At 41.6% G+C, this 27,376-nt stretch overlaps 1 protein-coding gene across 1 annotated transcript; it reads right to left on the reverse strand.

Moving 5' to 3' along the window:
* Positions 1-19,187: 19,187 nt before the first annotated feature.
* On the reverse strand, positions 19,188-19,637 carry LOC140224831 (uncharacterized). The gene has a single exon (XM_072301562.1). The coding sequence runs from the start codon at positions 19,635-19,637 to the stop codon at positions 19,188-19,190; it is 450 nt and encodes a 149-aa protein (XP_072157663.1).
* Positions 19,638-27,376: the final 7,739 nt, after the last annotated feature.

Raw genomic sequence — 27,376 nt, forward strand, 5'->3', positions numbered from 1 at the left:
CGTATGCGTCAAATTCAAGCCGAAAAGAAGACTCTTTATCGAAGGCAATTTTTATTTTATTTAAGACTTGTTTTTTAACGATAATTTTCCGATAGACGGGAGATCGCCGGGCACAACACACGGCATTTCTATACTGCAATTAATAGACATGGCGATAGAGGGTTAGAGGACATTTTGTCAACGATGTTCTGTCCGCGCACCTGTTTTTCTAATAGTTTACGTCCACGCGTTTCTCCGGCAGGAGAGTTTTCGTCCACTTAACAATTGAGACCCAAAGTTAATTGGTCCACATGTTAATACAAACGACAATTGCTCACGACATTTTTGGATGAAAATGTATTATGTCTTGGAAGAATGAGGGTTTGCTTGGTTTTTTTTTTTTTATTTTGTAACGGAGAGAAAAATAAAATTGAGGATTTTGGGAAAAATGGAGGAGCGTTAATTCCACGAGGGAAAATTCACTTTACTCTTTACACCTCTTTGGTGCAACAGGACTTAATTATCTTTCAAGAAAATCCCATCTTGTTATACCTGACCCTTATACACCTCTTGACTTGTCTCAGCTAAAGGCCCTTAGGTTTTTCTTGTCTACGATATTTTCACGACGGCGCGGCGGCGGGCGAGGAGGGCGACCAGCAAGACACGCGCATTTGCGCCTACAAACCCAACAGGGATACTTCACGCATTGCGCAATGCGTGAAGTATTCCTGTTAGGTTTGTAGGCGCCAGTGCGCATGTCGCGCTGGCAGCACGCTGTTTCACTCTGTTTGGCTCTAATATTTAAAATCGCTAAGTCAACGTTTCTCAACTCATGATTTTGAAATGTTTGCACACTCCACATGGATTACTCTCATTTATATTGATGAAAATAAAGATTTAAAGGAACATGTACCGTGCGCTTTGTAAATATTAAGGTGGTTCCGTGTCAAAAATGATTTCTAAAGCATTTTAATTTTTTCTTATAACTTTGTGCTTTTACTGTGCTGCAGCGTAGAGTATGCGTAACCAAACGCTCAACATTGGGCGCATTTGAATCTAAAAGATCGACTTACAAAAATAGGTTAAAACCAATGATTGCATGCTCCCTGGTTTTCTCTCTCTTTAATTCATTTTTGTTTGGTTCTTTTTGACACCACTACGGCTAATTGAGATTAATGTCGATGCCATCGCTTGGAAAAGGTTTTACAAATATTTGCCACGTTTCAAAAATGTTGATGTGTTTAAAATGAAATAATATAATCTTATAAAAGTGTATATAAGGTATATTTTGTATAGAAAATTTAAGGATAGGGATGGAACCAAAAATGACAATTTGAAAAAATGAATCAAAAGAAGGAAGTAACATTTCCTTTAAAAATGAGTCACCATAACAACACCTCCTCTCTCAATTTTCTCATTTCGATATTTACAATATATTTTACGTACGGACTAAAATACCCTTTGCATAACCCTTGACCCAAGTCACTGTTGATTATTTTACGCGTGGACGTTTACCACTGGACAAAACAGATGCGCGGACAAAAGATCGATGACGGAATGTCTTGAAACCCGATAGAGAGAAGTGACATAGGAAGTATGGAGCGATCCTATTGTTTAAAACGGGTGGTCGTAATGGACTAAAGGAAAAAATGATGAACAAACTGTTAGCTCTCTCATGGGTTGTCCTTAGTCAGCCCCTCCCCCCCCCCCCCCCCAAGTCCATGACAACCACCCGTTCCAAGCAGTAGGATCGTTCCATACTGGTTATGTCTCCTTTGTCTATCGCTTTGTCTATCAATTTCATTAATCAGCCCAGCGGTGGCTCTGCTCGCCGAGACCCAAACCAAAGGATTCGGTTTAAAAGTGGTTACGTCAACTATTTCATGAGCCCTCGAGTATGTGTCTTTACAGAGATCGCAGTCTAATACTGCCGTGCCAAGGAAGAACGCCGTATGTGCATTCGCGAGTTGCCAATTCACCTTGGTAAAACATGTATTTATGACAACATTCATGCATATTTTTCCTTGAAATTATCAGATACTGTAGTTTAAATTGCGTACACAACCGTCTGAAAATTTTAGAAATTAATATTCACAATTTCCCCAGTAAATTCGGTTTTTATCGGAGAAACCTTGGCAACGTTTGATGGCTCATGCGGTGTTTTTCCTTAGCGCGGCAGACTTGAACATGAGACTTGTTGGGTTTCAACATGGGCTGGTTTCGAAGGTGTGGAGACCGAGGGTTGAAGCCCCGAGAAATCTCCGGGGGCAATAAATAAGAAAGTAAGCGAAGACGGTTTTAAGTCGGTTCCGGTTGGAGCCACTCGTGTCGCGACTAATACACTGATGCTGGGTAGTTTGTAGTCGTCAACTTACTGAGCTGTCGCCGCATGGGGATGCCGAAACACGGGAGAAAGGGGTCGCTAAACGTCGAACTCAGCCACCCTTATTTCTGCCGACTTCCACGCCGCACATCCGTGCGAAATCCTGGCATTTGACGGTTTAACGATTGATCGGACACAGCTGCCTTGGATATTAGCGTGGTTTATTATTCGGAAAAAAAATACTAAGAACCATCTTCTTTTACCATTTCCACACCAAGGTTGGCTCGTGCTGTGGCGTCACAGGTAGTGAAATATAGATAAGGTGAAATTACTATTCTCAAACACTTCGTTTGTCACATTGGTTACTGACCCCTACCATTTAAACAAATTAGAATTACAGAGGAAATATACTAATTTATCCAATTAATAACCCCCAAAATCAGATTTAGATAGGAAAGACATGATCAAATTGCTCATTGACTCCAATTGCCGCACATCATTTGAAATTGTTTTTCAATTCCAAAAAATCTTTACCAACTGTAAACAAAATTTTACGCTCTGGCGGTTGTAAATCATATATTGAGAATAGTGTACTGGATATGTTCCTGTCTGTCACACTCGACCAGCCTATTCAGCCTAGGTTGTACATGGAAAGGATCCATATTTCTGATTTCATTGATACCTTTCACTCAATGGCTACACAATTCAATAAATTCACTAATTTATCTCGGAGAATCCGGAACCAAATCAAATGCTTTTGAAATACCAAACAAAATGTGGATACATTTTCTCCTAAACTCCAAGCAACTTTAACTTTTGGACCACCTTTGATACTGCTTGAGCAGAGTGTCTAGCGTCAGGATTTTCCCGATTCTATTAGGCTTTGAGGTCAATCAGGATGTAACCCCGATTTCATCAGGATTTTAGATAAGTCGACCGTCCGATCGGATTCTTTTATCGAGCTTTTTTGTGATATTAATTTTTCTCCGTACAAAATCAGGATTTGGAAAAATTATGAAATCAAGATTTAGCAGTCAAAAATCAGGATTTCACAAAATGAACAAAACTAGACACCCTGCTGCGTTGTGTCCTTTTCTTTGTAAGAAACCAAATTCGCACGACTAACGGGTCTCCTTGGAGCTAGCACTCTGCGGTCGACCCTGCTACTGTGCGGCGGTAGTGCGCGGGGATTTGCGGTTGTCAGTCACGGTAATAGAGTCGTATTTGCATCCCTGAGTTTTCGGGGATTTCGGATTTATCCAAGTGCCATCGCGGGATCCGAAAACAGGGCAAGATTTGTGGGCGCCGAATCATCGCCGGGCTCGGGGATTCGAACCCCGGTCTCGGTCCCGATTGACTGATCACCCCACGGCTCTCGATTTCTCATCCGCGCCTTCCCACCAAACACGCTATCACCCCTCGTATTGTGTTTTCAATGCTGCTTTGTTAAAGAAGAGCACAGCATGTGAAGAGTGTAATTTAAAAAAAAAAAAAAAAAAATCTCTAGACAATCTATCACTGAAAGTGTTCAACGAAAAATTAGGTAAAACATGATGGCACTTTAATCCTGATCAGAAGTTAAGGTGCGCTTGCAACCCATGCTAAAAGATGAAGGTTTTCAATTTCATCCTCTGCAATTAACATGAGTTCTAAGATCTCCCCTAAAAACTAATTCGCTCTATCTACAGACGAGAGAGCCTTCATGAAAAACAAATCATTCTGAAGAGCCCTCCCGTTGAAATTATTGTTCTACTTTTTTCTAAGCTTGAAGAAATTTCAGTTTTTTCAATATCAGAAAATTCTCTAATCTTTTCGTTTATGTTTGTTTGTTTTGAAAATCCACTCATGCAGTAGAAGAAATTGATAACACTGGAAAAAATAACACATTGGATCTAGAGTCCAGACTCTTGAAAACATTGACAAGAAAAAATACTTTTGATTCAATCGGATTTTTGCTTGAATCAAAACGAAATCCGCTTAAATTAAGAGGCTTGGTTCTTGATTTAAGCTAGATTTTGATTGAATCTTGAGTACTTTTTCTTGTCGATGTTTTTAAGAGTCTGGACTCTAGATCCAATGTCGTTTTTTGTCCAGTGAAAGTGTACTTCAGTATCAGTAAATTTTACTTCGTGAAGATCGGCACTCAGACTCCCCGCAAGGACCGACCAAAACGTGACGTTGGGCTTTAACGGTGACGCGACGCTACGCCGTCGTCTATCACGTTTGCGTGAAGGGGGGGGGGGGGGCGCTACGGCGAGCGTTTTCCAGGGCCTGAGCAGGCAACACGGAGCCGAGCGGGAGTAATTACTCGCAATTCGCAATCGAAGGACGGACGGAGGGGCTAAGGGCAACATCCGAGGCCGAGCAAACGGAAATAAAAACACCCAAGACGGGAGGGGCGCACACGACGCGAAACAAAGGAGCGCCCCGCGAAACCTACTCGGCGACGCGACGCGGCAATTATTCCACTCGAGTTACCAAAAGTTTCGCTGATGGAGCGATTGCGAGCCCCCAGCGCCCCCCCCCCCCCTCCTTCGCGGTTACGGTGCGATGCGACTCCTTCATCTACATAACTGAATAATCCTCACTTGTATCGATCAACTATTTATATTTCTTCACTGTTTACCCCCGCGTCTCAAAGTAATTAGCGAGCGCTCGAGCTGCGCCCCCCCCCCCCCCGCTGCGCCCCTCTCGGGGCGTCGGGCTCGCATCTTTTCGGATAAATATCCACGTTTCCCGCCCCCCCCCCCTTCTGCTGCTGGACCGTCCCTAATTGCGAACCTTTCGAGTGGATTGCATGTCGTTCGCCGGGTGCGAGGGGGGCGCCTTGTTGAGCGGTGATCACCTTTGCTATTTCTGCGTGCTTGCTACGAGTCTCCAGTTCCTTCCGTGCGTTCTCCGTCGATGCCGCTTTTCTGGCGCTTACGCACTCCATACACTTTCCGCATTGATGACGGCGCAGAGATACGACTATTCGTGCTCGATGGATGTCCGTGTTGCATCTGCAAAATTGAAGGCGGTTTGCTGCGTGAACTCTCAATCCTTGCTGCCAATTCAGACTCGACAGAAAATTCGGAGGAAGAGGCTCAATGGAGATGTTGCATGTGTGAGTAATTTGCGATTTGACGGTTGATTTTTCTGTAAAAGTTCGCGAGAAACACGATGGTGCCACTAGTTTTCTCTGAAATCAACTCCCAAGCTCAAAAAAAGCTCTCAAGTTGAGGCCAAAATGGAGGGGATATCCCACGCTATCCTGAGAGTCCACCTCTACATCAAGACAAACTCTCCATGCAAAGATAGGGAGCAAATACATTAGGAGGGATGCCTTGTTTTCAGTTTTAGAGTCCCCAAATAAAGTGGCAGCCCTGTCAATGTATGTGCTCCCAATCTTTGCATGGAGAGTTTGTTTTGATGTAGAGGTGGACTCTCAGGATAGCGTGGGATATCCCCTCCATTTTGGCCTCAATTTGAGAGCTTTTTTTGAGCTTGGGAGTTGATTTCAGAGAAAACCAGTGGCACCATCGTGTTTCTCGCGAACTTTTACAAAAGAATGAACAGTCAAATCGCAAATTCCTCACACATACAACATCTCCATTACGTTTTCCATTCTTTTCTACTGTATTGCTTACGTAGCCCGTAAACCAACTACCAACATTACAAATAAGACAAACCGAAACAAACACAATATGGAAATAGGGCAAAGGGAAATATGCGCGCTGATGACGGCGGAGAGACACAACTATTCGTGCTCGATGGATGTCCGTGTTGCGTCTGCAAAATTGAAGGCGGTTTGCTGCGTGAACTCTCAATCCATGCTGCCAATTGAGTGTTGCTCAGAGTCGACAGAAAATTCGAAGGAAGAGGCCCAATTACGGTTTCCAATACTTTTACTGTATTGCTTACGCGGCCCTTAAACCAACATCAAAAATAAGACAAACGGAAACAAACACGATATGGAAATAGAGTAAGGGGAAACACGCGCGCTGATGACGGCGGAGAGATACAACTATTTCTTCTTGATGGATGTCCGTGCTGTATGTGCAAAATCGAAGGCGCGATGGCTCAAGGCATGAACTCTCAATGCTCCTTTTTATGCTGCCAACAGAGAGTTGCTCAGAATTGGGAGGAAAAGTATACAAATCGAGGCCGGAATACGTCTTCCTATCTTCGTCTGTGATGACACGCTAACTTTTTCCCCCTTAAACTAGACGTCCAATTAATGGAACACTTGACAAGGTGCGAAGTTAAGCATTCTGATAGATGTTTCTTAACCAGAATTTCACGTAAAACACGATTCTTGCATCAAATTTACTGAAATCAACTCGTAACTAAGATATCCACTTTTTCATTTTACATTGGTTACGGGAACTTTGAATTAAGAGGTCACGAGAAACAAAATACTCTACGTGAGTCAAATCGCGCACTACAACGATTTCGGCAGTCTTCTCAATCGAACATTGTTCATTTCTCACCCTTTATTGTTGAAAGAGTAAACGATTCGCCATAGCTGAACCAAAGCGTCGTTATGGCCATATTATCGCATAGCAGAGACTGCCACGGTAACGTTTAGTTTGCGATCTGACGTACGTAGACCATTGTGTTTTCATGGGTGGGAGGTCTCAATTCTCGCGTCGAGGAACATTAAATATCTTGGTTAGGAGTCAATCGCGTTCTACAGATACGTTAAATGTTGGTTAAGAAACGTATGCATCAGAATGCTGAACTTCGTACCTTGTCTAGTGGTTTTCCTGTTTACGGTATACTCGTATTTGTAGACGTATAACCCCAACGCACTAACCCCATAAAACCTGCGTGGTATGTGTTTTAGTAAGCTTCGGGTCAGCTTGGGCATTTAGGGGTTAAGGGCTGATTCCCTAATTTTCTGTTGCATAAGAAACGGACGTTTTCCATGTAATATTTTGATGAGGAAACATGCAGCTTTCTCACATCATGCTTTAAATAAACGCGCAGAATCCTCTCATTCATATCTTGTATCCTATGTAAGCATTAAAAATGGATGGAACAGGCGGATATGGAAGAAGATGCACCGTGTCGGATATCATTATCACTTGTGTTAACTTACTTTTTGTTCCGGTCCGATCCTGTGTTGATTGTTATTTAGATTACACGATTGTCATTTCGTGTGTTAAACTCATCCTCAGGTGTATGTAAACGTGACGATTATTACGCATGCCAAACGATGAAACACAAAAAACCGTACAGTCTGCATTGTGAAAGAACTTTTTTTTAAGAAAAACTTAGAGAGTGATTAACCAGTGAATATACCGGTTAATCACTCTTGAAGTTTTTTTTTTGTTTAAATAAAAAGTTCCATTTTGGTAACGCATCAATCAAAGGTGGAGCAAGAAAATAAAAATAAAACTTAAGGTACAAATAATCCTTATCAACTTCGGGTAAGGGATAGTATTGGAAATAACAAGACTCTTACTCGTCATCACAGTTTTTAACAAGGCGTTGCGTTTAAGAGCTAAAATTTATTGGACATTATTATGCGGTTATGTACACTGGAAAAAAACACATTGAATCTAGATTCCAGACTCTTTAAAACATTGACAAGAAAAAATACTCTTAATTCAATCGGATTTTTGCTTGAATCAAAACGAAATCCGCTTAAATTAAGAGGCTTGGTTCTTGATTTAAGCTAGATTCTTATTGAATCAAGAGTACTTTTTCTTGTCGATGTTTTTAAGAGTCAGAACTGTAGATTCAATGTGTTTTTTTTTTCCAGTGCACAGAACACAAATGAAGTTTTATTAATAATTTGTTCACTCATTTTCCGTGGCTAATGATTTTCTTCAGTCCGTTCATTGATATGCAATAATAATAATAATAATAATCGATGTATCGTTTTCTCTCTTCGGATCTAATTCTCACGTTAGTCTTCGAAGCATCACGCTACATAAAAGAAATAAGGAACCAACAAGGTATGGAAATAGGCAAGGTGAATGATGCGCGGTGATGACGGCGCAGAGATACAACTATTCGTACGGGATGGATGTCCGTGTTGCCGCTACAAAATTGAAGGCGCGCTGGCGCGAGGCGTGAACTCGCAACGCTCCGCTTTATGCTGCTAATGAGGTGTTGCTTATAATCGACACAAAGACGATAATAATCGGTCATGACGAGACCCGAATATACGTTTCTCTTGTATTCGACTGCGTTGACTTTCGATTTGTCTCTTCCTTTTTTTAAAAAAATAAAGTCTTAAATCATTTAAAAAAATGTAGGTATCACTGGAAAAAAAAACATTGGATCTAGAGTCCAGACTCCTGAAAACATTGACAAGAAAAAATACACTTGATTCAATTGGATTTTTGCTTGAATCAAAACGAAATCCGCTTAAATTAAGAGGCTTGGTTCTTGATTCAAGCTAGATTCTTATTGAATTAAGAGTACTTTTTCTTGTCGATGTTTTTAAGAGTCTGAACTGTAGATCCTATGTGTTTTTTTTTCCAGTATAGGAAAACCTATATTCTTCTTTAAATTCTCACATCGTAGAATCGGCTTTAACTCTTGTCCTATAAGGAAGAGCACATTCTCGTTGTCTGCCATCCAAAGTAAAAACGCCATATTTCCAACATTTTTCAATTTTTTTCCGGAAAATGCTGTTATACTAGAAAACCAATGAATGTTCATCATTTATATTTCTAAGTCAACTTCAACATACCTTTAGGAACTCAAAATTAAACAAATGAAGCATCTTAGTCATTGGGGTTTCTTGTAATAGAACTGTATTAGTAGAAGAAAAATGTGAAATTCGGATTGTTAGGGTTACGGGTTTTTTGCTGTGGAGGGCAGTCGTTGAGATTTTCTTTCATAACTCTTTTTAAGCTGGCAAGAAACGATTTTAGTATCACACTGGAAAAAAACACATTGGATCTAGAGTCCAGACGCTTGAAAACGCCGACAAGAAAAAGTACTCTCGATTCAATCAGAATCTAGCTTAAATCAAGAATGAAGCCTGTTAATTTAAGCGGATTTCGTTTCGATTCAAGCAAAAATCCGATTGAATCAAGAGTAGTTTTTCTTGTCAATGTTTTCAAGAGTCTGGACTCTAGATCCAATGCGTTTTTTTTCCCAGTGTAAGGTGAAAGATTCGCAACTACGAATCTCGGGGGGGGGGGGGGGGGGGCGCTCGAGCTTGTCGCAGTTAGCTATGGTTACCGGCGTAAAGCCTCGCATCGTCGCAATAAAATTCGTATGAGAAGAATGTCCACACTGGAAAAAAAAAACACATTCGATCTAGAGTCCAGACTCTTGAAAACATTGACAAGAAAAAATACTCTTGATTCAATCGGACTTTTTCTTGAATCAAAACGAAATCCGCTTAAATTAAGAGGCTTGGTTCTTGATTTAAGCTAGATTCTCATTGAATCAAGAGTACTTTTTCTTGTCGATGTTTTTAAGAGTCTGGGTTCTAGATCCAGATCCAATGTGGTTTTCCCAGTGCATGTCAAGGTACTGAAATTACGGAAAACCTCATAGGCAAGCATACAATAAGCAGCGCAGCAATTTCAGTTAACTCGCGTTCATTTCACACTTAAGCCAACGTGGATCGCTCCCCCGGAACCGGGGAGAGAGACGTAAAAGCACCCGGGGAGGGTGCGAGGAGAAAACGCAGAATCAGGGATGAGAGCGCGGAGCCGCTCATAAGATATGCCACGGTTCGGTCGTTATTGAAACCAAGTTTTATTACAATAGAAAAGACGAAAACAAGAAGACGAACTGTACTAATGGATCAATATTCCTTGGGGCTCCTCGCGGCGGGGGACGGGGGCGAATTGTCATTTGAATGAATGCTACTTTGCCCCACCCCCGCCGCCTCACGGTGGCCACCGCCCCCTCGACCCCACACCCCTAACTTACACCGGTTTGCTCAGCTGTGAAAATTATTGCTCGCACCCACCCCACTTTCAATACATTATCAGCTTCGTATATTTTTGACGCTGCTCCCCGGATTTCTTTTGTTTTTTAGCCGCCCCTCGACCGAATTCCGTCGCTTTCGAAAGGCTCGCTCCGGGAAAGAACCCAAGTGCCCTGCGCACCCCGTTTCACTTGCGTTCTTTTATTTTCCGCCCTCTTCGATTCAACCTTTGCGCTTATGATTGTTTTATCTCGGAATAACGCTCCCCACCGCGGTGTTGTTTGGCCGAAGTTGCGGAGGCACCTCAGCCATTACCAGCGTCGTTAATTACCTCGACCGGCTTTTTCCGCCTTCGAAGTTTTTTCAATAAATTAAAGCGAAACTGTTTTTAATCAGCGCTCTGCCAGCTTCAGATCCGGACGAAAATCTGAAAGGTTTCGAAAAAGAGGCGCGTGGGAATTGGACCGATTTTTTCAAATCACGTTAGCGCCTATCTCTATTTTGGTGGTAGAGGCGTTGTTTTTTCTCTGGTATAGAATCAATCATGTTTGATTTCCAAACAGCTCTTCTAAAAGAACATATGTTTTTCGGAACTCGAAGATTGTCAACGGAAGCAAATAAATCGGGTTTTCTTGTTTTTCTCGCATTCGCATTTTTGACGCTAACGTGATTTGGAAAATAAACGGCGGGGTTCAGTTGTGTGGTGAGGCGCGAAATGTCACCGGCAAGATTCGTGGTGGGAAAAGGGGGGAATGGGAAGGAAATAAAGACAAATCTATCTGGATCAGATAAGCGTGTATAAGCGTGATAAAGGACCAGGAAGACAAGTGGTGGTGCGTACACACACATGAGATATATAAACTATACAGTCGAAATCGTACAGGGTGCCACCGCCGGGTGGGCTATTCCGGGCTTAGGACAGGGCAAATTTCAGAGAAGCTGCGTATCAACTTGCCAGAGCTGGTCTTGATTGATGCGACTCTAGGTATGTTGTCATTGCCTGGGTGAAGCTTTATAATTCTGCCCATTCTCCAAAGCAGATGAGGCAAAAACTTACCTTTCAATATCACTAATATATTGACCTTAATTCAGATATCATTTATTAATAAAGAAAATACATAATACAGTAATTAAGTTAAAGCCACTACAAATAAACTTGCCAAGAGGTCTAGCCTCGTGCGGCTAAAGTAGTAAAACATAACACTGCCTACTTAGCTCAGTCTTATACATATGTAATTAGTTTAACTTGGCGACAATATAAGTAGGTAAAAAACAAAAGAGAAGAAGAAGAAGAAGAAAAAACACACTAAAATTTAAGACCATAATTACGGCTAATTCAGAAATGAAGAGACATGAAAACTTGGAGGTATGTTGGTATATGTAGATCGGGATACACAGTTAATAATATAGTAGTATTTAAAGTAATATTAGTTATATTAGTTAATATCATTAGTTAAATAATATTAGTTTGATTTACCCATTCACATCTTTGTTGCTGCTGATGTAAATATTCCATCGATCAATCGTCCATTCAGATACACTGTTAAAAAAAACGGAGTGAGACTCAGCACAAGCGCGAGTAAGAACGGGCCCTCACTTCGCCGGACCGAGGAGTCACTCCGACGGAGAATCGGCTGGACGGATTTTGGGTGCCGTACGCATAGAAATCACTCCGACGCCGGACGGATTCCCGGGAGCCGCAAATTTAGGGGTTCGCAGCTAGGGGATGGTGGAAAGGGGTTAATTGTGGAAATAATGTTTGAAACCATGAAAAATAAAAATAATGAAACCATTGGTACGAGATTTAACTGATTTTGGATATCAGAAATTTTATACCTCCATTGGGAATTGAACCCGGGACCTACCAAACACTAGCCGACGACCCTACCGATTGAGCTATAGCAAACGATGCATGTATGTGACGCAAAAACGGTATTTAACGTCGATTTGAACGGGCCGCTAAGATATTTTCAATCTACCTGGATTTGTCCGTGTATTTAGTTTACTTTACTATATTTTTTAACTATATTTTATCGTTTTACTTTGTTTTATTTCCTTGTTGTCTCTATTTTTTCTTCACTCTATTTTATTTTTTCAAGCACTTCATTTTTTTTCTTTAATTATTTACTTCTCATTCCTTTACTTTGTTTTATATTTACTGAGATTTCTTTTAATACTTCATCATAATTTTTGGACTTCACTTTACTCTTTTATTTACTTCAATTTAGTCTTTGACTTCATTTTATCATATATTTGATTTACTTTATTTTATTTCTTTTCTATTGTCTCTGTTATACCATAATTTCGACTACTCTATTATTTCCCCTATTCTATTATTTTTTCTATTTTTTTCTCTTTAAATTTTTCATTTTCATTCTGAGAGTGGTAGGCTTAAAGGGAAGAAGAGACAGTATATAGCGCTAGTGTGAGGGAGAGAAGGTGCGCGTGACTCCGGGCCGCACTGCAGCTCCGGTGCGGAGTGCTTTGACTACACATGCAGCCCGTCTCAGCACCTACGCGCTGAACCGCACTCCCGTGTTCATTCTCACTCCGGATTTTCCGTCGGACGGAATCAACGATTTTTAACAGTGTAATACTTTCGTTGGTAACACGTTAATTTGCTAGATGCCCATGTCTCTTCTAATTTAAGTGCTAGTCCTACATCCTCAAACGCTTTACGTAGTTCTCCTTTCATTGTGCCGATCATGGCACGCAGCGTGGCACACTTCTTAAGCTTCACGAACCGGACTTGATTGTCCCCAGAGCCTGTCAGACGATGTTCCAGATCCAATCGATGCATTACTCCTCTTATCACTATAATCGTGATGATGGTCCATGTTTTCTGCAGTATACCTTGATTCCCACCCGCATGTGAATCCGAGGATGTGAATTCACCTGGTATGCCAGGAGGGGTGTATTTATTCGCTGATATGAGAGTGCTGTCAGTGAATATCCTGGTTAGAAACTGGAAATGCCTCACCCACCCCGAACTGATCACAGAAGACCTGGGGCAGTAGAGCCTGCCGTTGAGAGCGGAACATATAGTTCCACTGCTCCAAGTCCATATGAAAGCGCACCCAAAGGTCATAGTCGGTCTCAGGCAAATTAATCAGACTATCCATTTTTTGACGCAGCTTAGCCCTCGACTGCGTAATTGATTGGTGTTTGAAGAGTCTCAAGATATTCGAACTGATGTTTCTTTCGCATGCAGACGCCATCATGCGGCACTCGAATGTTGAAAAAGAAAATACTCTTGGGTCTATTTTCAATTCTCGTTCCTTTGCCATCAGTTGTATGACAGCCCACAATGTTGGCAGTCTGCCTGATTTTTCAACTTCTGCATAAAAGTCGTCCAGTAAGTTGATGTTGGGTCTCGACAAAATTTCCAAGATCAGTCTGGTCTGTTGCACCATTGCTGGTATTCGAACTCCTTCAACTCTCAGAGCGTCCTCTGCAAAGAATACGTGGTCCCAATCCGGGGTAATTGCCTTATCATCTAATAAATCCGAGATTTGGGGATAGTATTCAAATGTAAAGCATTGCTTGAAAATCAATTTGTCCCACGCATCATTTGGGATTTTGTAGCACTCCCGTATCGATCCCGGGTTATTACGATCCATGAGTTTTTTGATTGCTGGATCCACATTCACGTGTCTGTGAGTGGGTGGCAGTTCCTTATGCTCGTTAAAGTACGCCACTGAAAACTTCCTCTTGAAGTTGCTCGCAATGCCTGCTTCCGCACCTGGGCCAGAGGCCTGTATGCCGTGCCATACTTGAACATCTTTTTTAGCCCTAGCTCTATATTAACGATGGGGTAATGGGCCTGTTGCAAACTTTTGCCAGAGCAAAAATAAGAGTTGTTTCCTGTAGATAATGCCTCAAAAACCACGATGAGCGCATCGGCAAAGTCTGAAATGCACTCATAACTTCACAATTTGCGTAAGAAATTTGCAGTTTTTTGAGCTTCCCGCTTCAAAAACGATACTACGGCACAGGTGAACATTTTGTTAGAGGAGTCGCTCCATCGTCGGCAATATTCATCATGGCCGACGCTTGCGCAGTTCCGCGCGTAATTCGAGGAGAGTTCAAGATCAATCAAGGCGGGCGAGGAAAATATGAACGTAAACACGCCGATTGTTATCTGGTCTAGTCCTGTTTAGGTGTTATCTCGTCCCATCACACGTGTTTTGGTGGATTGGCGTCGGCCATGATGAGTATTGCCGACGATGGAACGACTCCTCCATCAAAATGTTCACCTGTGCCGTAGTATCGTTTTTGAAGCGGGAAGCTCAAAAAACCGCAAATTTCTTACGCAGATTGTGAAGTTATGAGTGCATTTCAGACTTTGCCAATGCGCTCATCGTGGTTTTTGAGGCATTATCTACAGGAAACAACTCTTATTTTTGCTCTAGCAAAAGTTTGCAACAGGCCCATTATGGAGCTTTTCTTGGCCCAACTGTTCTATAAGGTAGGGGATCCCTCCTTCACCATGTTCTGCGAGGTACTCTTCAGCTATGCTGATGATCTGTTCTGCGTAAGGGCGCAGGCTAGGAGCTTTTTCGGTCAAACCATCTAACACCTCAGTCAGGAAATTATGATTATTTGATTCGGTTGGGAATTGTCTGAGGGAGACTCCTACCAACAGTGGCTCCATGGACTTGGCCAACCTGATTGCTTCATTTCCTGTGGTAAAGGGGACTGTTGGGCACTGTAGGAAAAGGGGGGAATGGGAAGGAAATAAAGACAAATCTATCTGGATCAGATAAGCGTGTATACAAACAATGAAGTCTGGAGAACAAAATGTCCTGAAGAACAAACAACGAAGTTGGAAAAACAAGATGCCTTATGTCAATGATATTATCATATGCCTAATTCTATTAGCCATGCTGGCACGGTCTTATCGAACTTTGAGAAGTCTAAACCCTAGTAGTAGTACCCTCTACTACTCTGTATCCTTTTCAGTCTCGTCATTACATCTCATGTTGCTGTTTCCAATCGGCGTTCCGTGTGGCTTTAACTTCTGACATGCCTTTATCAATGGCACCGCGAAATGTGCTTCCATCATTATGATCCCGAGTGGCTAACCCGAAACCGCTCGAACCTTTGATTCGCCAACTTCACATAAGTGCGATCGTTCAAAAGCTTGACAGCCTTATGGTGTGTACGTCTCTCCATGTTTTACTTTACATATCGACGGTGAAACTACCAAACCACGTACCTCGGTTTGCGACGTCGCAGACTTCCTGTCATAATTTATTTTTTAAATGAAAAACTACTTAACGTCCAGTCTTGAAAAATTTCTGTGATTTTTCCTCTTCGTGCGGAGAAAATTCTGTGAAAATTTTAAGGAATGATATTGATTTGGTCTACTTCCAAAAAATAAAATGCGAGCGTAGATTTTTAAACACCGCAAACGAGATACGTGGTTTGGTAGTTTCACCGTCGATATCCGATATTTAATGTAGTTCTGTTCAGCTGGATCCTCAATCACTGACTTCTTTGTTTTAAAGACTGTTTTTTCTGTTCAGCTGGATCCTCAATCTTATAATTGCTTTTTTTAAAGACTGTTTTATTCTCAGAGTCTCGTGTCAGATTCCAAGGCAAGTAAGTACATTACTTTATTTCTCATAAACCTACGGTGCGTTGGCGGAATCGCGGAGACACGAATCGACCCGGTCGGCAACGCAGGGTCCGACGGGAGGAGTGCATGATTAATTTTTTCCTCTCCTCGAATGCAACCAATTAATGCGCGCCGAACGTCGGGAGCCGCCGCGTTTGATTTTTAAATACGGCGCTTCAATTTAAATAGGATAAGTGCAAGATGATATGGAAACGGTGTTTGGGCTCCGTGCCGGGAACGATATTAGCATTTATTTAAATTAAGCTGTGCAAACCGTCTTATAATTACTATTGACAATTAAACATAGTAACAAGTTGGAGGAGTGGGATCCGGCGCGGCGCCGCTCGCCCCGCTCCTTCCCCCGCGTCGGGGGCGTCGCGGTGCAATAAAATCATCTTACACTCACTCGTTTTCCCCCGAGAGCTTTTGTCGCGCGACTAGCGCCGGAAAGCGGATTCCGATGGATCCAGACAGGTGGCATATGGGACGGGGAATCTGGGTCGCCGTTGTACTGAAGCCAGGATGGTTTTATCTTAAGATGTTTACTATCGCTCGAAGTTTAATGATTATCTGGATGGAGTTATTACGTTGATTTTCGGACCCTGATTGGCTTTTGAAAGGGACTATGGCCGACTGTGCTACTCTGTTTCCCTGGTCATGAGTGCAAAATCAACTTCAAATAGAGCTAAAGCCGTTAAAATTACAACACTTGGAAAAAAAACACATTGGATCTAGAGTCCAGACCCTTGAAAACATTGACAAGAAATAATACTCTTGATTCAATCAGATATTTGCTGAAATCAAATGGAAATCCGCTTAAATTAAGAGGCTTGGTTCTTGATTAAGGCAAAAATCCGATTGAATCAAGAGTATTTTTCCTTGTCGATGTTTTTTAGAATCTGGACTCTGGATCCAATGTGTTTTTTTTTTTCCAGTGAAACGTAAAGTGAAAGACCCGGGACGTTTCGCAGTATTACAACTGCATTTTCGACCGCGAAAAAAAGAAAAATTGAGCCTCACCGATGTTTGTGAGACTCGTGTGGTCACATGATCACGAGTACCGCTGTCGTTAAATCTCAAGTTACCAAGATGAAGGTTCTTGAATGGATGAAAAATTTTAGCCTCCTTCGCTCTCAAGTATCAATAACACTGTAGAGGAACTCTTGCGGAGTAAGGTGTTGTGTGTACTATGGGAATAATGCTGTACAGAACTGAGGAGTTGTGTGCTATGTGAATAGTGCTGTAGAGAAACTCCTGGGGAGTAATGTGTTGTGTTTGCAATTGAAATAATGATTGGAGAAACTAACGGGGAATCGAGGCGTGGTCCAAGTACAGGTCCGGGTGGACATAACCTTTGGCATATGCGAATTGTGAGTGGGCTAAATCTACAACTATGGCCCCAATTTGAAACTAACAGATGTTCAGGAAGCGTTAATTTAAGTTAAAATTTTAAAGTAACTCATCTTTAAGATCTTTCAAGGCCTATTCGTTATCAATTGCATTCTTGAAATCGGACGTCTTGTCATATGGTCAAGGTATTCGAAACGGCTTAAGTGCCGATTATCTCAATCAGAATTGCAATGTGGAGATATTATCAGGGAAAGTTTCCTTCGAGCACACATTTTTCGGCTGGTGACAGAAGTCAGTTCTACCTCTCAATTTTAAATTAGCTATGAAAAAACGAAAATATTCAATTATATTAATTATCAAAAAGCATGAACCCTTAAGGAGATGTGAAAACCTCTGGTAACCAAATTCAAGGGATCGATTTCATTTAAAAGCAGTCCACCGAAAAGGGAGACTAAAAACTCCTTCAAACTAAGCGCACGCAACTCTTGAAACGCCATAGGTTTCGTGTGTTGGTCATACTCGTCGATTATTAGCGGCTTATTTTTAGCCAACTTGATGAAGGATGGTTTTATCATCGGAGCACTTAGGCCTCCTGATGTCTTTGTGTAAGAACACTAACAGGAAGGGTCGATCAATAGCATCTAGAACTCTAACATATTGAGTCTAATGGAATTTCCACAGCCACTGATGTAGTTACGTAAAAACCATGCACTTAGTTCCGAACAGAATCGCATTTAACGCCAGTTTTAGATAAATTATTTACTTTTACATTACGTTCAAAAGATTCTATAAGTAGCTCTCAAAAGAGCAAAATTGTCTACTTTTTCACAATGTAGGTTTGTTTTTTCAATGGAACAAATCCTGCATGGAAAAGTTGCATTAAACCCTCTGATAATCGTGCAACTTGGTGCCATCCAAGATTATCCCCTAATAACATGAATGGAAGAATATTTTTCTTAAAACTTAATATGGCTGATCCATCGATTCATCACAAAGCACACCACACCACAGTAAGACAGTATAGGAAGAGAGCGGTTCGGTAGGAAGCAGAGACGAGTGAAAAAATTAATACTTACTTACAAGCAACTACTTCTCAGGCTATAATATGAGATGCAAATACTCAAAAAGTAAGAGGACAACTCTACTATAATTAGGGTACAACAGATATAATAATAATAAAACTTTATTATGCTCCTTTTTTTACAGTTTAAAAAGATTATGTAGGGCTTCTTAAAATAAGTGCGAACAAAGTAAAAGAAAAGTACCATAATAAAACCACCCACTAAGGTTGGACCTTGTGTCGGGTGGGGTCTTATTTATTGATAAATAAATGTTAACTAATCATTTGAAAATGAAAGAAAGGCGGAACAAGAAGAAAGAAAAGAAAAGAAATACATAAAAAGAAAGAATGAAGAAATAAAAAGATGAAAATTGAAAATTCAAATTATGATGAGCGCCGTTTCGCACAGGGGGAAAAATGGATACAAATTGGCATAAAAGCTCAGCTTCTGAAAATTCATCGGATCTGTTTTCTCTGGAGACTGAGAAATGACATCAAAGTAACATTCCCTCGAGCCCCGCGTTTTTTATCAACCTATCGGTATAATATAATCCATCAAAAAAACAGGAGTCATTAAATTTTAGGAAAAGGTGTCAAATTTCACTTACCTTATTGAATGTATCTCTTGAGAGTCCCTTAGTTTTTACAGAACTATCTTTTAGCTTGATGAAAATTCTATTTTCTTGTTTTTTTAGGGCCCCCATGGGTAGCTGTCAGAAAAATTCAATTTTGATTCAATATTTTGGAAAAATGGTGCTTACCTAATATGAAAACGAAGGTCATTTTCGGATTCAGCAGCTGATGTTACGTTCAAAAGAAACCTTTTAATTGGACCCATCCTTTATTGTATTATTCATTTGAAAAAATAAAATAGAAGCGAAACTTTTGAATCAAAGCTAAAGAAAGATCTTAATATTTAATGGCTTGGCCTTGGCTGTCGATGACTTGCTGCATGCGCTTAGGCATGGACCTAATGGTTGGATACGCATCCAGGGTCGTTCCCCAGATTGCTCCACACTTCCCTGACGTGAACTTGAAAAGCCGGGCGCGTTTTTTCTTTTCGGCAGTCCCACTCGTTCACCATTTTTGCCCTTACATTTTCAATTGGGTTCACGTCAGGGCTGTAGGGAGGGTGGACCCGAAGATCAATCTCGGCCTCATGGATATGCATCCACTCCCTAGTTAGGTTTGCCGTGTGGGTCGGCACACTATCGTGCACGAAGGGCCCTCTCGTTTCAACGCCGAACATAGCTCGTTTATGGGGGACGAGGCCTTCCTTCAGGATGGAGCAATACTCCGGTGCATCCATCCTTGGGGTAGTCTCCACCAGAGCCATAACGCCATCTAACGTTATGCAGGCCCAAAAACCTGCATTGACGTGACCGCTGACCTGATTTTTCACGACAGGTTTTTTGATCATACCTGTGACACAGAAATGACACGAAGAAACTGTAATATCACAAAGTAATTAACTTATCAACTAATCTTTTTGGAGCCCCAAAACAGTAAAAAAATGTAAGTATCATAACAAACCGAATTGACAGCAAACAAACGTATGAAATTGAGAAAGAAGGATAAACATAGAAAATAGCTTTTTTTATTACACTCGAACTGCACCCTTACTCTGTACCTCATTATACAAATAGAACCTAACGGTATTTTTGGCCTACCAGTAGAACAGCTTTATTTTTAGTAAGTTAAAGAATTAGGCTGCTGGCAAAAGCGTTTGGCAACAGAAATTCCAAACATATGGATTTTGAAGGGAGAAGAATGGATTTGTAGTTTTTTTTTTTTTTCATAAAATACCATTTTGGCCCATAAATTTTCAATTGGGTTCAGGTCAGGGCTGTCGGAGGTGGACCCGAAAATCAATCTCGGCCTCATGGATGTGGGTGGGTCAGCGCATCATCGTGCATGAAGGGCACTCTCGTTTCAACGCCGAACATAGCTCGTTTATGGGGGAGGAGGACTTCCTCCAGTATGGAAAAATACTCCGGTGCATTCATCCTTGGGGTAGTCTCCACCAGAGCCCATAACCGCCAACCCGACGTTATGCAGGCCCAAAAACCTGCCGTGACGTGACCGCTGGTCTGATTTTTCACGACATATTCTTGATCATACCTGTGCATGAAGGGCACTCTCGTTTCAACGCCGAACATCGCTCGTTTATGGGGGACGAGGACTTCCTCCAGGATGGAACAATACTCCGGTGCATTCATCCTTGGGGTAGTCTCCACCAGAGCCATAACGCCACCTGACGTTATGCAGGCCCAAAAACCTGCCGTGACGTGACCGCTGGTCTGATTTTTCACGACGTATTCTTGATCATACCTGTGCATGAAGGGCACTCTCGTTCCAACGCCGAACATCGCTCGTTTATGGGGGAAGAGGACTTCCTCCAGGATGGAAAAATACTCCGGTGCATTCATCCTTGGGGTAGTCTCCACCAGAGCCATAACGCCACCCGACGTTATGCAGGCCCAAAAACCTGCCGTGACGTGACCGCTGGTCTGATTCTTCACGACATATTCTTGATCATACCTGTGCATGAAGGGCACTCTCGTTCCAACGCCGAACATCGCTCGTTTATGGGGGAAGAGGACTTCCTCCAGGATGGAAAAATACTCCGGTGCATTCATCCTTGGGGTAGTCTCCACCAGAGCCATAACGCCCCCTGACGTCATGCAGGCCCATAAACCTGCCGTGACGTGACCGCTGGCCCGCTTTTTCACGACGTATTCTCGATTATACCTGTGACACAGAAATGACAATACGAAACTGTAATATCACAAAGTAATTAACTTATCAACTAATCTTTTTGGAGCCTTCAAACAATATGAAAAATGTAAGTATCATAACAAACCGAATTGACAGCAAACAAACGTATGAAATTGAGGAAAGAAGGAAAAACATAGAAAATAGCTTTTTTTATTAGCCGTCATCGAGAACGCACACACCCTCTCAGTTCTATCGCTAATTGAATTATATACATCGGACTACTTACGTTTTCTATTAAACTAGCAGAAATATTCTTGCGTCCTTTTTTTCGGGAGATAATTGAGTAAAAGTTATATCCATCAGAAATGACCGTTCCTACTGGGGATTTTGTCAGAAAACCTTGTAAAGTCTCAAAATGAACCTTTGGCATAAAGACCTCTAATGGAAGCACTTGACATTGATTTCATGTTGTGTTTGTTAACAAAATGAACACCCTTCTGATTTTGCATTGTATGGATATGGTATGCGTTCTTTCATTGACCGAAGGCTTGGTCAATAAGTTGGTGATCGCAGGGATTTTCACACTTCACCCCAGAAAAGTAACTTGTTGCATCTGGAAACCAACATTAAGAACCATCCCTAGTATTAATACAAAAAGTTACTACTATAAATTTCCATTACCTAATGAATTAAGAAAGCAGGTGTGACTTAAGTTTCGGCAATTTAGTAAATTCATACAATATACTGAAGGGTGCTCAAGCTTTGCCACCTACTTAGGAAAACGAAATACATCTAATTCTCACAAAGAATGCATGCTTCCCGAGTTCACCCGTTCGTATAAACGTATCCTCGAGTCGCCATCGTCAATTAACAGTAACACCATAACGCAACCATGTTATTATAGACGAGAAGGCATGCTTCCAATCTTTCAATTCTCATCCGATCCGAATCGATCCACCCCGTCACCCGAATTTCTCCACCGGGGCCGGGGCCCCGATTTTCTCTTCCCGGACAATCACTCTCCCGCCAACAGTAGTGTACCACCACCCCTCCGTTCAGTCTAGTATAACGTCCTCTTCCCTCGCCCGGGAGAATATACCTAGGAAGAATTAAAGGATTCGCATCAGAACTTACCCTTCGATGCTGATGGTGGGAGGACCCCCTGTTCCCCCGCAGGTCAGCATCGCTTTTCATTGACGTCTCGTCATTTGATGCTTCCGCGAAGAAGTCTGCTGAGGGTCCGTTCAGGTACTGCGGAGACACCGCGACCCTGAGGAGACGGAATACCTTCGAGCGCCGAATGGATTTGGTCAGGTTCGAGATCTGCAAGAGAATAGAGAAAATAGATCAGGCGGGCTACACTTTCAAAGAAAACCACATTTATTTTTCTAGATCTTATTCCATTAAAATCATCCTACATGCCCTGCTGTAGATACATCTGATTTATTAATTTTCATGTAACTTTAATATAACATCTCCAACTTAAGCACAGGTTCCGTTATTTCGCTTAGTTTCTAAAAAATGATATTTCATAGGCACCCTACATTCTCACACCCATCAAATCATAAAATATTAAAATAAAACTTAATACTATATAGCTGGAAATATACAATAAATTATAAAAAAAGCATGAATAAATATGGTAGGAGATAGCACCAAAATATGTTGGCAATAATGATATTCCTAGAAAAAATAGCAGCAAATGCAACATATGAACAATACATAATTTTTAAAAATTTGATCTTGAAAAAAAAGAGGCTCTCACGGAGATTGAGATCCCCCAGGAGGAGATGGAGAGCCCCAGACAGATATGTATAATGCCCCCCGTAGGCGGGCCCTGATTTTTCTCCATAGAGGCATTGAAATACTTCAAAATCTTCAAACATAACCAATGAAGGAACGTCAGGAGCTGAAGAATCAGGGATTCTAGAGCAAATTTGAAGGAAGAAGTTTTTAAATACTTGATTTGAAAAAAATGAGGCCATGGAAATGACCAGGATCAGCCCCTACTGTAAATGCCCTGTAGATGGGCCCTGTTTTTGTCTTCTAAGAAGCAATGAATAGACATTCAAAATTCTGTGATACACAGAGCTGATGGTTAAATTAAGATCATAATGATGATGTTACAGTTATTAAAGGCATCAAGGAACGACTAGATAAGTAATCTTCTTCATTTCAAAATTTTCCCTCCGGGGAGACGAAATTTTTATCTTTCAAGCCTCCTTTCACTATGGTATGGATAATTTCATGTCGGAAGGCAATCTCATCAAACTGATAGGTGATTACTTACTGGCGCGAAAAGCCCCTCAGCTTCTTTCGTGCATCAGTGCACGAGAGCGCAATTCTTGACCCCGGCGGTCCTAAAGGGGCGCTTCTTGTCCTTCAAGGGACCTGTTGATTTTTAATACCTTAACTTGGGACTGTATATTTATTTTCAAGGGTTGTAAAGCGTCTCAGGGCTGATTTTTGCTCTTCAAAGAGCAGCCTGCAGAGATGCCTGGCGTAATTTCCCTTCCTTAGGCATCCCACCAAAGGGATTTTACTTGATCTACGCCCCACCTCACCCCCTAACATCTCTTTGAAACGCTTTTCCTGCTCTTTTCGCTCATCCAAACGTCTCCCTCTTCAATATGAGCGCAGTTTCTTCGATTGAAAGTTTCACATCCCTTGTTTCGGTGATGGCGGCTCGTGGGCGACCTGGGAGTCTTTGCTGAATGAGAAACTGTTGGTCCTGCATTTTCTGTTGTAGTCAAGGCATCTGATCGACCGATATCAAACAATTCTTCGAATGATTCTTGAAATCTAGCATCTTTTCGATCTGCGAGGCTGATTGTCTCAAATGATTCTTTTTCCCAGAGTCCCTCCACTCTATCATTGAGCTCTTCAATTTTTCAAACAATTTTACAACAATTTTACTTTGAATTTTCTTTGAAATCTCGAGAAATATTTGTCCAAAAAGGAACTACAAGTTTTAAGGTATACCAAATACTGTCGTATGACATTTTAGCCCGTTAATATCATTAATTATATTCGTTACACATGAACTTGCATCGTCTCGCGTTTGTGTGGCCGTTTACTTATTTTAAATTTGTCCCGCACTCCACCAGAGGCAGTGAGAGTTGGCAACAAAATTACGCAACCGTTACACTACACTGCACTAAGAGTTCAAAAGTCTAGGCCATTATCATCACACAAACCAAAGTTTCAGGTCAAAGAGCCACAAAAATGGCCAAGAACTGACCAACGAACTTTACCGGAGAGGGTAACAAACAAGTCGAACGTAAGCACGATTCGAAAATAGCCATTAAAAGCCCGTCAAAACAGTCAGAAAACTGAGAGCCAAAGCGAAAACGCAACTTTACAGTTGAGGCAGCGTTGCCGAATCTTAATAATAATTTTTGATCTCTATCTGAATTGAAATCATTCCCCTATAACAAGATGTCTAAACGGAACTCCATTAGCTTTGGTCAACTCGGTTAGACAGATCATCATCAGCATCTTGGATTTTGCTTTTCACATCTTCATTTTTGTGAATACTCATTCAATCAAGTCTTTGTTTCATGCTGACCGATTGCCATCTAATTAGTGCAGATGAATCTACAGTCCGAGCTGCTCCTGCCGCCCTAACTAATACGAGGGCCTTATTGCATAAGTTCTGAATGTAGGCAGTCCTCGGCCCGCAGGCGATTTGGCTTATGCTAGAAGGCCCGTACTCTGCGGCTATGGCCTTTAGCAACTGGTATAGGTTATTAAGACGTGGTGCTGCAAACTCTTCCAATTGCTCCGGGGAAGTATCAACTTCGCCCAGGGACCCATCACTTCAAGAGAAAAATTCGTAAAAAAACGCAGTCGGTGAGAAATTGGAGCTCGCTATTTAGTTCGGCCCACATGAGCAAAATGGGGTTTAACGATCACTATCCAGTTCCAGGTTACTGAAATTACTGAATTTCGGCATATTTCAATGAGACTATTGAAACATCCATACCGCGTGCTAGAAGTGAGCTGCCACGGACTTGTGGACCAAATCTCGCATAAGATTTGGCTCCGACACCTGCCACAAAACCGCGGGCCGTCGTGGTTAAAAAATTGATCACACTTGAATTTGGGCTCAAAAAGCAAGAGTTTTTAGATCATCCTGGGTAAGCCTAGCGGGTTGGCGAAAGACGACACGTCTCCTTTTCATTCCAGTTATTTTAATTTGCACTGGTAAGATTCTTGCCAATGATGGTTAGGGTAGTAATCAAATTCCGTAGACATAATGTATTCCAATACAGTCATTGAACACACCTGTGTGTCATTTGTTGATTAATCCATCATAAAGAAGGGAAGTGTAGGACGAGATCACGATCCTCTTATACTCAATTCTAAAATCTGCGTCGATTAATTCAGTCTGCATTCTGGTCGCAAGATTGTGGAATCATTACCCCACTCATAGCACTGCAATCGAAAGAGAGATTCCAAGGGACGGGAGAAACACATTATTGCAAGAACATCACTCTTCATAAAAAATTATGGTCATGGTTGGTCCACTAGATGGGATTATGTGATAAAATGTGTTTTGAGAGAAAAGGAGTAGCAGTGAGCAAGCACAACTTCACAGTAGAGGTAACTCTCCGTAACTGGTGTGATGACAGAGCTGCTAGCATGTATTCTGCTCCTGAACACAATGCCACAGACGACATAATGACCATCAAGAGAGATCAAGTTGTAATTGTGAAGAAGACTGTTGTGTGGCTATCAACCAATCTTTTTAGCACTAGCTCAATCAAACCATACAACATATTAATTCGTGGAAGAACTCAAAGTTATGAAATTATTGGAATGCGGCCCTCAAACAAGCATGTTACTGAACAAGTCGGACGGCGGAGCGGCCATTCCCAAAAAGATTAGTTTCGAGACGTAGAAGTGAATATTGTTTGAACAACCAATGAAGTGGAAGCTTTTACAGCTGGAAGCGTTCCACTGCTTCACGCCGACGCCCGTGACCCAACTTAACACAATTCCCGTAAAGCCTACGATATCTTTTGCTGTGACGTAGTCTGAATCTACATATTATCAATCACCTCACTCCGTTTCTTGCCTCCTTCTTCATGTAACCATTCGTTGATTGTTCACTTTTCTTTCTGCCTTTCTTTCCTCCCGACTCACACGGAGCTGAAAAAATTTTGTTGATATTTCTCAATTAAGTCTTCGACACAGCTTCAAATCTAAGAGGAAATATCTTTTGAAGCTCTTAACTGTGCATCTTTTTCTTAATTACAAGTGTAATATGTCCCCCCACCCGAATATGACTAAACGGACAAAATGATATGGCCTTATTAGGCCGTACCTTCGGTGTTTTTTCCTATCGGGAACGAGTTGTTATTTCCTCTAAACATCTCAAATTTCAACCTGTGTCACTTAGTCGTTTGAGTCACCGTGGGCTTCAATTTGTTATCAATTTCTTTCCTTGGAGACTGAGGCCTCTAATCTACCCACAACATCAACTTTTAAGACCCAGGTTCTTCCTTCAAATTTGAAAATTTGAAAATAAGATGGGGATTATAGGGTTTCGGAAATGGTTCCGTGTGATTCTTTATCGGTTCGTTATCCCTGTTTTCACATTAGGCCAATGGCATGACTGACTCATTAAATAAGTACATCCATCTCTCTGGGGACCGATGACGGACATAGTTTATTTCCTCGGTGAACTCGACAACATTTGAATGTTGGGAGGAACTGAGACCTTCTTCTAGATTAATTCTGCGAGCAAATAAAGAACCAAAATGAAATTTTTAAAGGAATTTTTGTACTTCCTACGTACCCTTCAGCATTTGGGTACGTGTTATTCTGTAAAATTTATATAACATAAGGAACATCCTACGCCCATGCGCCTCCAAGGCACGGGTTCTGGTAGCGCTAGGCCTACTCCGCCCTCGCAGGGCGGGTCGCTGCTTCATGCTCCGCCTGCACAGCAGGCCGGCGCTGCGACCGGCCAGCCGCCACGGTTTCTGTTCCTTCCTCCGCACGGTAAGGAGATCGCTGACTGCGTAAATAGGCTATGCCGTGGTACAGGCTCTTCTAGGTCTTGTCGCAGGTCTCGGGTGGTGCGTCTGGATCCGAGTCCTCGGTGGATGAGGAACTGTCTCCAAGCGCGACGACCTGTCTTCCATGTCAAATTTCCTCGGTCCTGTCCTTAACCATCGTAACCAGAAGGGCGTCAGTGAACACAAATAAGATCCCAAATAAATTCTGGCTCAAAGAGTGAAATTAAATAGCAGCAGTAAAATAACTGAACTCAAGAAGCATAATAAGTTCTTTATAATTAAAAAGCTTGAATGAAAGAAATAATGTGAAACAAGCTTTTTAAACTAAAATTGGTAGAAATTAATATTTAAAGTGAAAATCTTAAATAAAATCAAAGACAAGAAGACCCTTAAGAACTTTACAAATTGACCGAAT

The sequence above is a fragment of the Bemisia tabaci genome, chromosome 6 (assembly GCF_918797505.1).
Source record: "Bemisia tabaci chromosome 6, PGI_BMITA_v3".
Classification (NCBI taxonomy): Eukaryota; Metazoa; Arthropoda; class Insecta; order Hemiptera; family Aleyrodidae; genus Bemisia; species Bemisia tabaci.